This window comes from Fusarium proliferatum (assembly GCF_900067095.1).
Source record: "Fusarium proliferatum ET1 genome assembly, contig: FPRO_scaffold015, whole genome shotgun sequence".
NCBI classification, from domain to species: domain Eukaryota; kingdom Fungi; phylum Ascomycota; class Sordariomycetes; order Hypocreales; family Nectriaceae; genus Fusarium; species Fusarium proliferatum.
Window position 1 is genome coordinate 597082 of NW_022194804.1, and position 14378 is coordinate 611459.

The 14378-nt window shown below is 47.2% G+C and overlaps 6 protein-coding genes across 6 annotated transcripts; 4 read left to right on the forward strand and 2 right to left on the reverse strand.

Annotated features, from left to right (window-relative positions):
- Positions 1 to 554: 554 nt before the first annotated feature.
- FPRO_12508 (uncharacterized protein) lies at positions 555 to 1504 on the forward strand (the record flags this gene model as incomplete). Its single annotated transcript, XM_031224312.1, has 2 exons — positions 555 to 852; positions 906 to 1504. 2 exons carry the CDS (start codon positions 555 to 557, stop codon positions 1502 to 1504), a joined length of 897 nt encoding a protein of 298 aa, XP_031089584.1.
- A 652-nt stretch (positions 1505 to 2156) lies between these two features.
- On the forward strand, positions 2157 to 3995 carry FPRO_12509 (uncharacterized protein; the record flags this gene model as incomplete). The annotated part of the gene is made up of 1 exon (XM_031224313.1): positions 2157 to 3995. The coding sequence occupies one exon, from the start codon at positions 2157 to 2159 to the stop codon at positions 3993 to 3995; it is 1839 nt and encodes a 612-aa protein (XP_031089585.1).
- Positions 3996 to 4767: 772 nt separating this feature from the next.
- On the forward strand, positions 4768 to 6051 carry FPRO_12510 (uncharacterized protein; the record flags this gene model as incomplete). The annotated part of the gene is made up of 5 exons (XM_031224315.1): positions 4768 to 4914; positions 4966 to 5222; positions 5274 to 5491; positions 5710 to 5939; positions 5989 to 6051. The coding sequence occupies 5 exons, from the start codon at positions 4768 to 4770 to the stop codon at positions 6049 to 6051; spliced, it is 915 nt and encodes a 304-aa protein (XP_031089586.1).
- Positions 6052 to 6466: 415 nt separating this feature from the next.
- FPRO_12511 (uncharacterized protein) lies at positions 6467 to 8216 on the reverse strand (the record flags this gene model as incomplete). Its single annotated transcript, XM_031224316.1, has 4 exons — positions 6467 to 6589; positions 6656 to 7139; positions 7187 to 7859; positions 8009 to 8216. The coding sequence occupies 4 exons, from the start codon at positions 8214 to 8216 to the stop codon at positions 6467 to 6469; spliced, it is 1488 nt and encodes a 495-aa protein (XP_031089587.1).
- An 801-nt stretch (positions 8217 to 9017) lies between these two features.
- On the reverse strand, positions 9018 to 9650 carry FPRO_12512 (uncharacterized protein; the record flags this gene model as incomplete). Its single annotated transcript, XM_031224317.1, has 1 exon — positions 9018 to 9650. The coding sequence occupies one exon, from the start codon at positions 9648 to 9650 to the stop codon at positions 9018 to 9020; it is 633 nt and encodes a 210-aa protein (XP_031089588.1).
- Positions 9651 to 11923: 2273 nt separating this feature from the next.
- Positions 11924 to 12598, forward strand: FPRO_12513 (uncharacterized protein; the record flags this gene model as incomplete). Its single annotated transcript, XM_031224318.1, has 1 exon — positions 11924 to 12598. One exon carries the CDS (start codon positions 11924 to 11926, stop codon positions 12596 to 12598), a length of 675 nt encoding a protein of 224 aa, XP_031089589.1.
- Positions 12599 to 14378: the final 1780 nt, after the last annotated feature.

Below are 14378 nucleotides of genomic sequence, written 5' to 3' on the forward strand. Positions count from 1 at the left end.
ATGTGGCCGAATCACATGCCGCTTTTGCAGCATCAGATCAACCGCTATATAATGCAACATTATTGTCAGCAGGGCATATTTAGGTCACCTGCTTGCCTGCAATCCGCCTCATCTTCGGGTACTGCATGTAGGTGCAGCGCAAGGCAGTCTGAATGCAAGCACATTATATCCTTAATTCGAGATACGACTGGCGGACAGTAGACATAGCAGGGTACATTGAGTTTCAATCCTCCACTTCAATATCGAAAATTCTGAGGCCACTGTTCAATGCAGTGTTGTGATGCTGCAGCGTGGAGAGGCGCAGTGACGTGATAACGGTGTGTCATGTTCCCTTAAGAAATACATGACGTGGCACAAGCAGAACCAGCATGAGCGGGGAAGTGGGACCATAGACGTGGTAGGCTGGGATTGGATAATTGACAGGACATGTTTTCAAGCATGGCGTGTAAAAACAGATAAAGGCATCCATCGTGGTTCGCAACCTGCGCCTTGATTGTCAGCTTTCCATTGCATCCTTCCCGACACATCTCCAGACACGGCATTGGCTACCCCCAATGAGTCGTCCCGCCGGTCTCAATCCATATGACAAGATTATCGACAGTCTCGCTGGCAACCCGACTCGAATACAAGCTCTTTTCGAAGAGGAAAGAAATGACAGGAATTATGAGGCTAAGGAGAAGCTCCTGGGCGAGGAATTCCAAGGTGTCAACGTAGATGAGATCCTCGTCAATACCTTGAAAAATCCCGAATACCAAGACCCAAGGAACTGCTTGTGCATCTGGGCGAGACCGAGCTTCCAAGTCAAAGATATTGCGTTGCAATGCCAATTAATGTTAAAGAGGCTGAGTCCAAGTATAGCACTGATCGGGCACACTTATTCTGGGCTTGTCTAACAGAAGCGATAGATCTCTGGTTGACGCCGCAAGAATGTCTGCACATGACTGTCATTGTAGTAGCACTCTCCATTACTCCAAAAGAGCTCGTGGACAAGACTATAAAATTTAAACCCTGCCTCAAAAAGCTTGCCAGCATATTTCATGGGCAGCAAATTCGGCTTGTGAAGCCCAAACTATCCTTCAACGAAGGGGGAGTAGCACTTTCGTTTGTACCCGCCGCCGACGAGGAAACGCAAGACAGCCGAACAAAGACTACAGACTACACATATCTCCATCTTCGACGCGACATTTTTGCTCTGTGTAGTGAGAAAGGAGTAGATGCAGAGACTCAGAAAGGTGCCACGGCCTGTCATATCACGTTGGCCAGGTTTATCACACAGGAAGATCATAACAGAAACGGGAATCCCAGCCAGGAGGCAATGGCTTCTTGGGTGACGGGAATCGAAGAAATCAATGAAATGCTGGCGCAAAAGTACTGGCCTCACGAGGGATCTGTACCGCCGGAATCAGGAAGTTGGGTTATTGATGGCCGGCGGAGCCTCGACATTCGTGCAGGAACCATCTGGTACGGGGGAGGACAATCATTAGACTTGGAGTCGGAGCCGTAGGATGAGCGAGTGACGCATCTAGCAAACCGACCACTACAGGGCATCTTGGGGGCGATCCTGGTTTCACCCATGCGCTCACCCATAAGTGAGACTTATCGACGCCCATATGATAAATGTGATCAAATGATAAGCTGGAAAACTTATCTTAGGCTATTGCGTTGGCCGAGAGCTCACGCTGACAGCGCGCCTTATCTCGAGACCCATGTGATTGATACGTGGACAAATAGAAGTCCCTGGGTGTTAAGCCTGTCAGCCTCATTGCTAGAAATGCGATGCTGATTGGTAGCATTATTGGGTACACGACAAGGATGGGAATCCCGTGAGGGGGATATTGCAATTGTAAATTACATTAAATGCTTGCAACTCCACAAAAAGGCATTTGCATTGCATGCTGCATTCAACTGACATCCCATCACCATGCATATTGAGGCTCTGCTCGGGGTGTGGAATTGCTGATGGGGTGCACGTACATGCACACCCTAGACTTTCTACTTTCAAACCATCACATAGCTTGCTTGTGGGAGCGTCGGCCTAAGGTCAGAAGATAGCTATAAGTAGAGGATTGTTTGCGACAAGTCTGTAAAGCATGATAAATCCCATTACTTCTCATCTCGTTCATCACATCGAAAGTACACGAATCCATCTCTTCAATATGACCTCCTTACTTGAACCAGCTCCTTTCCAGATTCCTGGCGCCGCAGGGCAAAAGGCGAAGCAGTCTTCCTTGTTCTCGGAGCTGACCGCCGACCAACGGAGAGAAATTTTGAAACAACGCGCCACTGGCGTCGTCGGTGTTCCAGCACTCCATTTCAACACCGTCAAATACCGTAGAGGCCCTAGCCAGCAAGCGAAGGATAACTTCCGTAAGCGTATGCTGAGCGGACTCCAACAGCACTGGGCGGACCCAGATACAAAGACTCGGTTTCTCAAACTAGCTGAACTCGTCGAAACCGAAGGCTGTGCTTTATTTGGTGGCCTCATCGATGTGTCCAAGTTTCAGAAGCTGATTGAGGACTACGAGACGATCCAAAAGAAGACAGGAAGTCAAAACTTTCTTCATTCTTACGTCAACTTGTCCGACAGTCCCTCCTTTATCAAGAATGCACAGTATAATGACGCCTTTGTTCACCCCTTGCTCATATCCTTGATCGCCTACCAGATGGGTGGTGCTATCCGCATCATCGACATGCGAGGCAAAAATACCGAGCCGTTGTCTGCTAATGCACAAGACAACATGCTTCACGTGGACAACACCCCATTCAAGGACGAGTACAAGATTCTCCTGGTTTGGAAGCAGGGCCAAGTCGCAGGTCCGTCGGGCCAGAACTTTACCTTTCTCCCGGGGACCCATCGCGGCAATCGCGAGATCCATCTCGATGCATGCGGCACGCCCTTCTCGACTGAAAAGCATAACCTGTTTGGTACGCAAGAGGCCATCGATGGCCTCTTTGATTTTCAGAAACAGGCGATTGGCCAAGGTCCTACCGTAATAGAGGTCGAGCACCCGGAACAGCCCCTATCCATGCTCTTCTCGGCAGGGGGTTTGGTGCATCATCGCTACCGGAATGAGTATGGAGATGCCCGAAGCTGCATGTCTGCTGCTTTCCATCTTGCCAGGGATAACCCTGGGGCACTTCTCCGAGAATCGGACGGCGGCTCCAAGCCGAAAACACTCGTTGAGTTCCTGACTGGCCACCAAGACTCAAACTCTGACGAAGCATTTCTCTTCGTGCTGCTATCGGAAGCGGGACGAGTCGAGTCCAAGCTGACTGAGATAGACAACGCGACTGGGATTTCCAAACTTGTCCCCACGTCCGGTATGAGCCTTTCGGAAGAACAGCTACATGCCTGGCGGGATGTTGTGGTCTCAGCTCCTCTAGCCTCACACGTCAAGTTCAGTTATGATGTGTTTGTCTCTGAGGCTCTGGGTCTTGAAGATGAATTCCTCATCCAGGCCATCGTGTCAGCCATGATGTATGACAAGCATGGTTTGCTACAGTTGATTTTGTACGAAGATGGTCATGAAGAAATTCGCAAGCTCTGTCGTAAGCGCATTGGCGAGATGCGGCAGAATGAAATTGCGTCACGCCTGGCTAAGTATTTAGCAGGACTGTCCCAGAAAGCCTTTTCTCTCCAAGATCTCCCACCTGCTGCGTACGTGAGACAGCTGGCTGAACAAGTTGCTTCAGCTGGAGCTACTAGATTGAAGACACTACAGATGGTACAGGGCGAGGATGCCGATATGGTTATGCTTATGTCGCTCGTCCAGATGATGAGGGACCTAGCCGAAGCAATTGTGCGATGCGAGCGTCTAGAAACATATGCATCCACTAGTCTTTACCTATTCTGGGCGGTAGATTATCTTGTTCCTTTCCTTCAGGATGCGTCGAAAGAACAAGCAAGCAAGGTGGCGGCGATTTTTTTGCGCAATTATATTGGCTTTTTATTGCTCCTCGAGGCTGAGCACAATGCCACTATAAGGTCGGCTTGATAATAATTTAGAATCTCCATACTATATATAGTATAAATTCAAGAGTTATATTAAAACCGTTATAATATAACCTCATTGCATTTTACAGTTTCTATAATTACTTATAATGATAATAATTTAGAGAGTTAAATACCTTAAAATAATTAAAAACTATTTTAAAAAATATGTTAAGACTTTATAACTTTATTTATAAAAATGTTTAATAGACTATAATATTAATTATTACTATAATATAGGTTATTAATAATAATAAGAGTTTACAAATAGAAGATTGCTCTACCAAAGCTACACTAAATCACATATACCAACTGACTCCACTTTCGCCTCAGCTTCATATCCATTTCAGTAGCACTTATCACGATATCACATTGCCTTCCCGCATGCGTCATGAACAGCATCAACCAACACATCCTTTTTTTTTTTTTTTTTTTTTTTTTTTTTTTGGCTGGACGACCTCCCTCCTCATTTCTCTTCCTCGGCACAGTCCATTTCCAAGAAGCGCTCCCTCTCCGACGCCAATCTCCCCATCTCGCCGCCGCTCTCCCTCGACCGCGGTGCCGACTCAACCATAGATGGCACACTCGTGAGGAAGCGCAAGCTCGGTGTCGTGCCTTTCCTTGCTGCGCAGACAGACAGCGATGGGATTGATGCAAGTGAGATCATTGTTGAGGACGACAACGATGAGATTTCACGACCTGATCGATCAGTCACCGACACTGGCTCTTCCCAAAGGAGCAGCGGTACGGTGAAGCAGTTGTCGCCTAAGAAGGTCATGTCCAAGCTTTCGGTCACACCCAATGGACTCATGCAGAAACCGCTCAAGGCATCGGATCCCTTGGTCCCGAAGTCTCTGGTGCAACTTGAGAAGGAGATGGAGAGTATCGCGAATGGACATGGCGTTGTCCCCGAGTATCTCCAAGTAAGTGCAATATATTCAGCGCAGCTATTTTCCTTTATTGATAATTGATAGGCTGAGATGTGTGACAAGACCATTGATGATTGCGATTTCACTACCGGCATGTTCGACAAGAATGCGGCGAAGTACTCGGACTCTCATCGCGAAGTCAACCTTTACGACATCATCGCAATCATGGCCAGCGCCAATAACTGTCAGGAAGATCTCCTGGACGAGCATACCTGGAACAATCATGTTCACACTCCCCTCCTCAACGCCGCCTTTTACGGAAAATATCCTTGCCCTCCGCAGCTCGATGGCTTCCTGACCTGGTATGTCTTCTACAACACTTTCACTCATCTCCAGCTAATATTCATGCACAGCGCCACCGCTACCATCCTTCCTGAGTACAAGATCAAAGCTGCCCCTGGCAAAAAGGTCGACTACGTCGCTTACATCAACCCCGACAACGACAAAGCCCATCCGAACGCCAGAGCCATTATCGATAAGTATCGCGCCAACTTTGCAGAGGATTCCATCAACCATACTGGCTATCGCAAGGTCACACCCATCTCCTTCAGCATCGAGACCAAGCGCAGCGGCCAGGACGTGCAAAAGGCACAACTTCAGTTGGGGGTATAGCATGCAGCTCAATGGAAGCACCTGGAAAAGCTCGTTGGCGATAATGTGAAGAATCTGTCCTTTATCCCTGGTATCATCGTCGAGGGACATCAGTGGCGATTCGTGGCGTCTACTTATGTTGGTGGAAAGACTGTGAGTGCTTCTGTATCCTGTTTGGACGTGTCGCTAATCTTGTAGATCTTTTGGAAGATGGACCGACCTTTTGGCTCGACTGGGAAGCTGTTTCCAACCTTCCGAATCATCGCCGGCATCCGTCGGTTGAGAACCTGGTCGTCTCAAGTCTTCTGGCCTTGGTACACGGAGTTTGTGCTCAACCCCAAGCCAGCGCCAACCACTTCTTGAGACCGTCGCTTGTACGGCTCATAAAATTCTTGTGTCTTCAACATGAGCACACTCATACCCTGACCGTAAGCTGTCTTTCTTGTACGGTTGCCAACACTGCTGACCACTGGGCAGCTCAAGAAACGAAAAACTTCATCCCCCCTATGCACTTGGTGCTCTATTGCGACTTGGAAATGACAGTTAGGCCATTAAGAGAGAATAGGACTCTTGGATGACGGTTGGATGATGGACCTTGGATGTTGAGATGAGGGTTAATTTGTATACGTTATGTGTATAAAGGATAAGGTGCATTGTCGCCTTTTTCGCGACCAGGTCCTGAACTTGGAGCAGTTCATGAGACGTTCGATAGAAAATTGATTGGAGCATGCAAGTCTGAGAAAGGTGCGTTCTGCCTCTTTTCCGCCATAAAATGCCCAACACCCACTTCCAGTAGCTTCTCATGCCGTATCTCTTTCTGACATAATTCAGATCTTCTATACTCATCTGCCATAGTGCCCATGGTGGCTACCTTAAGTCTCTTGCGTAAAACCCTGAAACACCCCAAAGCAGCAGAGAGCAATGTGTGTCATTGTTTCAAACAGTTGGAGCCCCTTTAGGAAGGGCCTGCTCGTCTATATCCCTTGATCCAGTATTCTGATTGTAGGAAGACGCCAACATTGATGGACCGCCATGGTGTGATCGGATCAACAACAGCAAGATCAAAACGGCGGATCAGCTAGATACGCTCGTGCGTTAGTCAAATGGACCAAAAGCAGAGTGCGTGAGTTCGCTTTGAACTTACCTCAACAAAAACCTTATTCAGCTCCATCAGCGCGATATTCTTCCCAAGACATTGCCACCGTCCATATCCAAAAACAAGTTCTAGAGTCCCTTCCATAAGACGAAGCTTATCTTCAGTGCAATTCAGCCATCGTTCAGGACGAAACTCATTAGAGTCTTCACCCCAAATATCAGTTCGGCGGAATATGCCCCATGCACAATAACCGATCTTGGTCCCTTGCGGTAGATATTGCCCCTTGAAGGTATCCCCACCTTGGGGGACTTCCTTGCTCATGAGACCGACGACTGGCGGGTGGATTCGAAGACCCTCTTTGATAACGGCTTGAATATATGGCATTGCGCGTGCTTCGCTGTCAGTGACAACGGGGAGACTTAATTTGGCGTTGTCAATCTCTGCTCTCATTGCGTTAACCACGCGAGGATTAGAGATGATGTAGAGTAGAGTTGCTCGGATGGCCGTGGCAGTGGTGTCAGCACCTGCTAGACTTGTCGAGTATCAGCTCCCTGTTGAAAAAGCGAAGCCTTAACTCACATTTGCATCAGAATCTCTGATTCAACCTCATGCTGAAGCAGTCCCCTCGAAACAAACGAGCCAATCATATCTCTCTGAACCTTGGGGTTTGGGCCAAAGCGTTCGGCCGCGACCTTCTTGGCGATCGCCATGACTCTACCAACACCAGCTTTGTCCTTGTCCGATGGTAGCATTTTTCTGAAGATAGGGAGCTGCAGCAGTTTGATCATCCAGGGCATCACAGTGGTAGTTATGATCGTCGGCATACTCTCTTCCATTGCAGTGATGTACCCATTCACATCCGAGTCAGTCTCCAAATCCCCAAACGCCTCACCAAAGGCTAAAGCAGAAATGACATCGAGGGTGAAATATTGAGCTTTATATCCAAAGTCAAATGGCTTTCCTTTGGCCATGTACTCAGTATCGAGCAACTCGAGTAACCTTTCGACGTTCTCATCAACGGTAGTTTCGATGTTGTCAACTTCTTTGCCGGAATATGCTGCAGCCATTTTTGAACGAGTGCTAGCGTGCAGGTCATCATTGCGTTGAGACAGGACGTTATCTTTTGTTGGATCGAGGCGCATGGCGTCGTACCAACTGGAGCGTTTGTATCGAGTGCGCACATTGAGCATGTGTTTCATTAGGTCTGGGTCAGATGTGATGAGGTCGTTCGGTCCTACGCGGGCGATATCGCCTGTCCAATCGTGTCAATTGGCATATCATACATTGTGAGATGGAGCAGATAGAGTGACTTGATATGCAAAAGGCTCGGACAGTGGCGGTTAGGGCCTGACTAAAGAGCGGCTAATGAATAGACCAAGACATCACATTTGTTGTACTCACCATATTTCTTGCAAGCTTCCCAAAGATCAAGATGGGTTCGACCGCCACCGACTCGCGAGATTAGCCACAACTGACTGAAGCCTGCGATCACAGGGCCATTGAAATGGCGCAGACGGACCCATTGACGAATCGCTGAGACAACGTATCCGACGATAATAATAACCCCGATAAGAGCCGCAGCCTGAGAATCGAGCTGTACAAGTCCCATGGCAGATTGAGTATCCTCAAAGATACGCATCAGAACATCGATGATTTAAAATACCTCCTCACAGCGACTTTGCGCCTCTTTTCTACCCCGCTTCTTTACATATCCAGGGTTCGCTTGGGTTCTGGTCCACAGGCCGTGTAATGTTACAGTTGTCTCTGATTTGGAAATGCCCGAGTGCGGTGCACAGACTTTTCAGTGGCATGATGGCGATGATCTTTGCCCGTTGCAGTTTTGAAGAAACATGGTTTGCACCAATGATAAGCCATTGAATATTAACTGTGTATAGCTCTCTCCACGCCGATAGGTCACTGATAGCGGAAGATATGCGTTACATAGAGGAGGATAAATAACATCCAGAAGTACAGTACTCCCCGATCTGTTATACACTTTATCTACAGGAGAGACTGAAGAGTGATAGTTGAATGGTTTTAAATCATCATATGTATCCTTCCATATTTACCAGTATGATGAAATAAAAACACAATGCTAGTTTTCTTATCATTTAACGGCTTGAGATGAGAACAAGAGAGTGTGTGACACAAAGGAAATCAGAAAGAATAACTAAGAACATACAGCTCTTGCAGCAATGTTCAACGTCCCAAGACAAACAACTTTGTTCTTTACACAATTAGAAAACATCACCTGTAAGCTCTCAAGAATAAATCATCAGTACTCCCTAACTTCCTCTATATACTTGGTAGAATTTCATTTCGCAACGTTCTCAAACAGGAATGATGGTTTAAGGTTTAATTTTAGAATAGATAAACTATCTACCTGCCGCGCGCTTGTTATAGCTACTGACTACTGGTCTGCCATTCTCAGCTTCTGAACCGTTACCTCCCGTGCCATTTCCAGTGGGCTATCACCCTCAGGTGATTTCTCACCGTCCTCATACTTATGCATTTCCGCGTCTTGTCTCAAAAGTCTCGGAACTGTTTCTCTACCGTCTTGTCGACGTCTTAGAGCACCCTGGCGGACAAGCCCGGGTCTTTTGGCTGGAAGCTGGCTTCCTTCAGAGTCACTTGACCCCGCGTGCTCAATAGCTATCTTGCTCATTTCAACATTGAGATCTTGCTCCAGGGTCGAGAGCACCTTGGCCTCAATATCTCTCATGTCCTGTCGCTCTCGATGCACGGTTCTGTCCAATGTCGTTGACACCAAGGCACTGTAGCTCTCGATAAGAGAGTCCTTCTCCCCCAGTATCTTCATCAATCCCTCTTGCTCCGCTCTCATTTCAGCTTGATCCTCCATCATTTCTAAAATGCAGAATCTCAATTCTTCATTCTCAGCTTCCAGCCTCTGAGAATAGTCTTGACTTTCTGCAAGACTCTCTTTTAGGGCCTTGCACTCTGCTTCTAGAGTGAGACATTGAATAATACCTTGCCGAATGAACTCCGAATTCCTGTTTGAGTTACTGTTATTGAGGTCTTTCATTTTGATCTGTGATTTCTTTACAGTATCGGTATGCCTGAAGTGTTAGTACTTGTTTCCGAATTGTTTGTGTTTGAGTGAAACTGTGCCTCAATGTTCGAACCGTTCTTACCTTTGGGAAGTCTTGATATTTGGATATTGGCCAGAATTAGGGGTTTATTTATACCCTGAAACCTGTACAAGACTGTTCTAATAGGAATGCAGAACATCCTGCTTCCGATGTTCAGATTTCCTCTAGAGCCCATGTACTTCAAGTGCGTTCACGGAGCCCGCTGCGTAAGCATCAATTGCCCCCTACAAAGAATAGTGTGTTACTTGTTCGATAATTACCGTATTGTATTATTTTTGGTTGCTTACTGTTTACATGGGCTTGTTCACCATGCGTTCATTTCCACAGACACTTGTTCACCATAAGATCGATAGATGCTGTTTGACGTTCTACGATTACCAAAATTCAAGAGATAAACCTAATCATAAACAAGAAATCATGAAGTGTTCTGCATTCTTTGTTCGCACATTTAAGCGGGCGGGGGCTGAAATACAGGCTTGGCCTAAGCCCTGGTTTTCTACTCAGAAAAGCTAGCTCTAGACCTTCAACCTTGAAAGTGAGGCCTGCCCGAACAACGAAAGCTTGCCCACTTACATAATGCAGCTATAAGTCTCGATGACTATCGCAGATGAGTAGTTAAGTCCAAATGTCTGCTGAGAATGCTGAACATTGCAGAGATATCACTCTGGCTTAGTTCAAGTTTTACACGAAATGTCTTCCACTTAGTCGATAACGGATGGTAAAGTGGAAACCACTGTGCCTAGAGACTGTTCTTGGAAAACACTTGAAGGTCATTCTCTATGCATTTAGATTGCTGTAAGGGTTCGTTGAATCAAGGGTGGGGTTGCTTCTGGAGTTGTGACCGTAGTGCAAAGAATCTATTGGAAGCTGCTCAAGGGCCTGACATCTGGGGCGAGCGACTGGTCAGCTCGTTGGGTGGCATTTTAGTGGCTGGGAATTAGTGGCGTCGGCGATGGACTCACAGCTTTCAGCCGAAAGCTCTCTGTCTGATTGTTTCCCATCGTCGGTGATAGCAAAGACGATCTATAGCCAGTGGGTCCTGTGCCAGACATGAAATCTTAGCGGAACAGCGCGATAGCAAGACGGCCATGAGATTTACCTTACCAGCATCCCCAACATGGTCATGTACTATCAGCATGGTCAATTGCCAAGACTGATGAGCAAAAGTGCCTCTCTCAGTGGCTGAGTACCGTGGTACTAGTAACTTCGCTTACCCTCACGAACAGGCCTAGTCCCTGCCATTTCCCCAGCTAAACAGGGCTACATGAGAGTAACATGCTGTGAATAGAATGACAATATAATTTGAAGTACTTGTTTGTACAGCGGTGAATACACGACTTCCGTTTCGATCCGGGACAGAACAACATGTTCCCCTTCCTAATCTGAGCCATGAGTTTGCCTTTCCGGCTGTGCCACACTTCGGGCCTCGTGCTGGTAGCGCTCATTGGCTCACCGACTCCGCTGTCAGATTGATATCTGACAGAGACGGCTTGAAATGAGTTCCGCGACGGTAAGGACAGCGGTGCCAAAATGCTGTTCTCGTATTGCGAGGTACCATGACAGGAAAGAGAAGCATTAAAGTAGCTCACATCATCGAAGAAGCGTTTTCTGTCTTCACAACAATTTAGGTCAAGAAAGAAGAATGATTTCGGTGAGTCTAGCGACAGGGGTAGAGCGATCATCCCAAACACCAAGTGCGGGAAGAAATTAAGACAGCGAATTGACGTGTGTCAAACTGCTTTACTTAGGGCGTTCTACGTTGGCTCTAATTTGCTAAGTAGCCGAAAGGTTGATCTGTAACATCATGGCGTAATTCCCTTTCTGTATGGTAGCTATAGCCTTGATACAGAGGAACTAGATTTTGACGTGGTGATAGAAAGGGGCTTGGCCGCGATGATATATCACTTTCCCACAGGCGAACGGCCTAGCCCAGAGACGAGAGAAGAGGTAACAACACAGGTGTTCTTCTCACCCGCTTGATTGCTGAGATGGAGGGGGTTTTCGAGCTCCCGTCAGTGAGAACTTTCTCGAGTTCCCTTCTTTCTCTCATTTCTGGCCAACTTGAAGGGCATGTGAGTCAACAGCCTTGCAGAAGCAGGATCTTTCGACTTATTAGAACGCAACAATCCACTCACTATATCATTTCACTCTCGACCTAAAGTCTGCCAGACTCAAGTCGGTAATCGTGTCAGGTTCAGACACCGAGATGCCGTCGTACCCCGAAACTCCACCATCCACCGTCCAAATCATCCCAGACTACCCCAAGACACCAGATGAGTCCGACGATAAGTCCAATTCTCCCACTGCAACACTTGAGAGACCTTTCAAACCGCGCTCCAGTCGCGCTCGCCGTCCACGAGCCTCTTCATCATCATCCCTCCCCTTCAGCGGCCGCTTCGCTACACCACCTCATCACCCAAGACAACAAATCTCTCAGCCCATAGCCTCCAACAGAATCCAACGACGGCGCCCTGCTGTTAGTGGTCATCAGCGGGCTGAGAGCTTCGAACACTATCTATCGTCTGCTAGACGCCTTACACGACGCAATCCAAGCAACGATGAAATGACCACGCTAGGCTTTGCCAACGGCCTGCTTCCTCGCCGAGGACAAGCCCTTGCGCCGACTTCTGGAGGCATGCTGCGGGACTCGCCTCCGCTATCTCGACACCAGCATATCGAACAGCTGGAGCAGCGTGTTGAGAATCTCCAAATGGTATCACAGGGAGAGTCAGAGGGGCCGCGATGGTCAGGACCTCGTCGCGGTGTGGCATTTTCAACCCGTGCTACCCAGATCAGCACCTCACGCCGTACATGCGAAGAACCCGAGGACGATGCATCGCCTTTCGTACCAGTTTGTCACTGGTCGGATGAGTCTGACTAGGACACCGGTTTGTCCTTGACAGTTGCTGTGGCTCATATGTCGGAGATGCCAATTCTGATGAGGAATTATTTAATCGGGTAGAGATTTGCAGTCAATGTAGGACTATGGAACAACTGGCTGTTAGGTCTGGAAGAGATCTGGTTGTAACACGAGAGACAGGGGTCTGGCATATTCAACGAAAAAAGGAATTAGACGAATCCTCAAAAGAACCAATAGATTGATATCTGTTAGCATCTTACCCTATTGATAAGCCAGTGCGATTGTACCAGAGCGAACTGTCTTACCATGCAGTCCAAATACAGTTGCAGGGTCTGGGGGAGGGAAGAAAACTTAGGACCTTGACCCTAAGTGACACAATATTTAGGTAAATCTAGCCTCAACTTGGGGAAGTCTTTGCTAAGTTTGTTTTGGTACCCTATACCAAGGTCTAATATTTCTTGTTCCTAGGGAGGGCATGTTAATCGCTGGTTATAGCATAAACATGTCTTAATTTCCTTAGAGCTAGGCTCCCTAAGCTGGTCTCATGATGCCTCTCTACACTCTCTTGATCAACAGGAGAGCTTTCGATTCCCCGTGAAGTAACATCATTGGATCTGCCGTTTCCGGAGCTGGGTTTCTGTTTCAAGCCCCAGGTCGGATGAGGGACAAAAAGCCGCTCAGGCTGTCAAAGTCCGTAGACTTCCCGTATCCTGGATTGTTTTTTGCGGTAGTTCTTTTTGCCAATAAATTTTAGTATTACATAAAAGGTTGAACCTTATGGCAGATCACAATTCAATCACAATACATGCATTGAGTAGGCGCCAAATCACTTCCTACATGGAAATTCATCCAGCCATAAATGATGAACGCAGCATTAACACTGCCACAGATGCTATATATGTCAAAGCGTCATGTCACTGCCAGTCTATAATCTTAGAACCTAGCTTATCTAGACACTTCGATCAACATCGCAAAGGGTCTTGACAGCGCACGATGCAGACCTTAGCTGCCAGCTCTGTCAGTAAAGGATTGCTCTCATATGAATACTGTTGAGGGAGCATAGCATACTACAATACTTGCATACTTGCTTTCGTTCTTTACCTTATCTCGACGAGACAATGTCGCGATTCGGATCCTCTTCTAAGAGTTCTGCACATATAACGAATTACTGAGCAGAAATCAGGAGCAACTAGAATGATATTTAGCTATAGCATCGCCGATATAGCTCAATCGAGATAGACGATGAGATAATATTGTGAATGTGAATTGGCTCGTTATTCAGTAATGAGTCCCATGTCTTGAGACATATCAAAACCACAATATGTCTTCCGACAACTCGCTTTTGCTGCATAGGAGACAAGAATCCTTCGGACCACTGCCGCTGGCCAAGAAGTATATGGTGTCAGCTTCAATCAATCGTAAGAAATCCGAGATGCTCAAGGTAGATACGCGGATTCGAAGAAATGAATGTCAGGCGACGAACCATTAGAGACGTTGCATCAAGATCGGAATAGAGTTGCCGGATGTCACTAACATGACATTGGGGGAACGAATGTGATTAGCGGACCTTATTACCCCGTACCCCGCAAATTCATCCCCATGGGCACTTGCAAAGTTAATTGCATATAGGGAACCCCCAATCCGCGATCTGCCAGACAAATCTGGAACGGCTTCTGGCTGGTTGGGCTAGCGTGACACTATGTCCGGTCCGTTAGACAGATCTCGACTAAGCTTGAGTGAAATTATGGTTCATAGAGTTTGGGGAAGTCTGGGGTATTATTGGGGGTGGCTTATCCGTCTT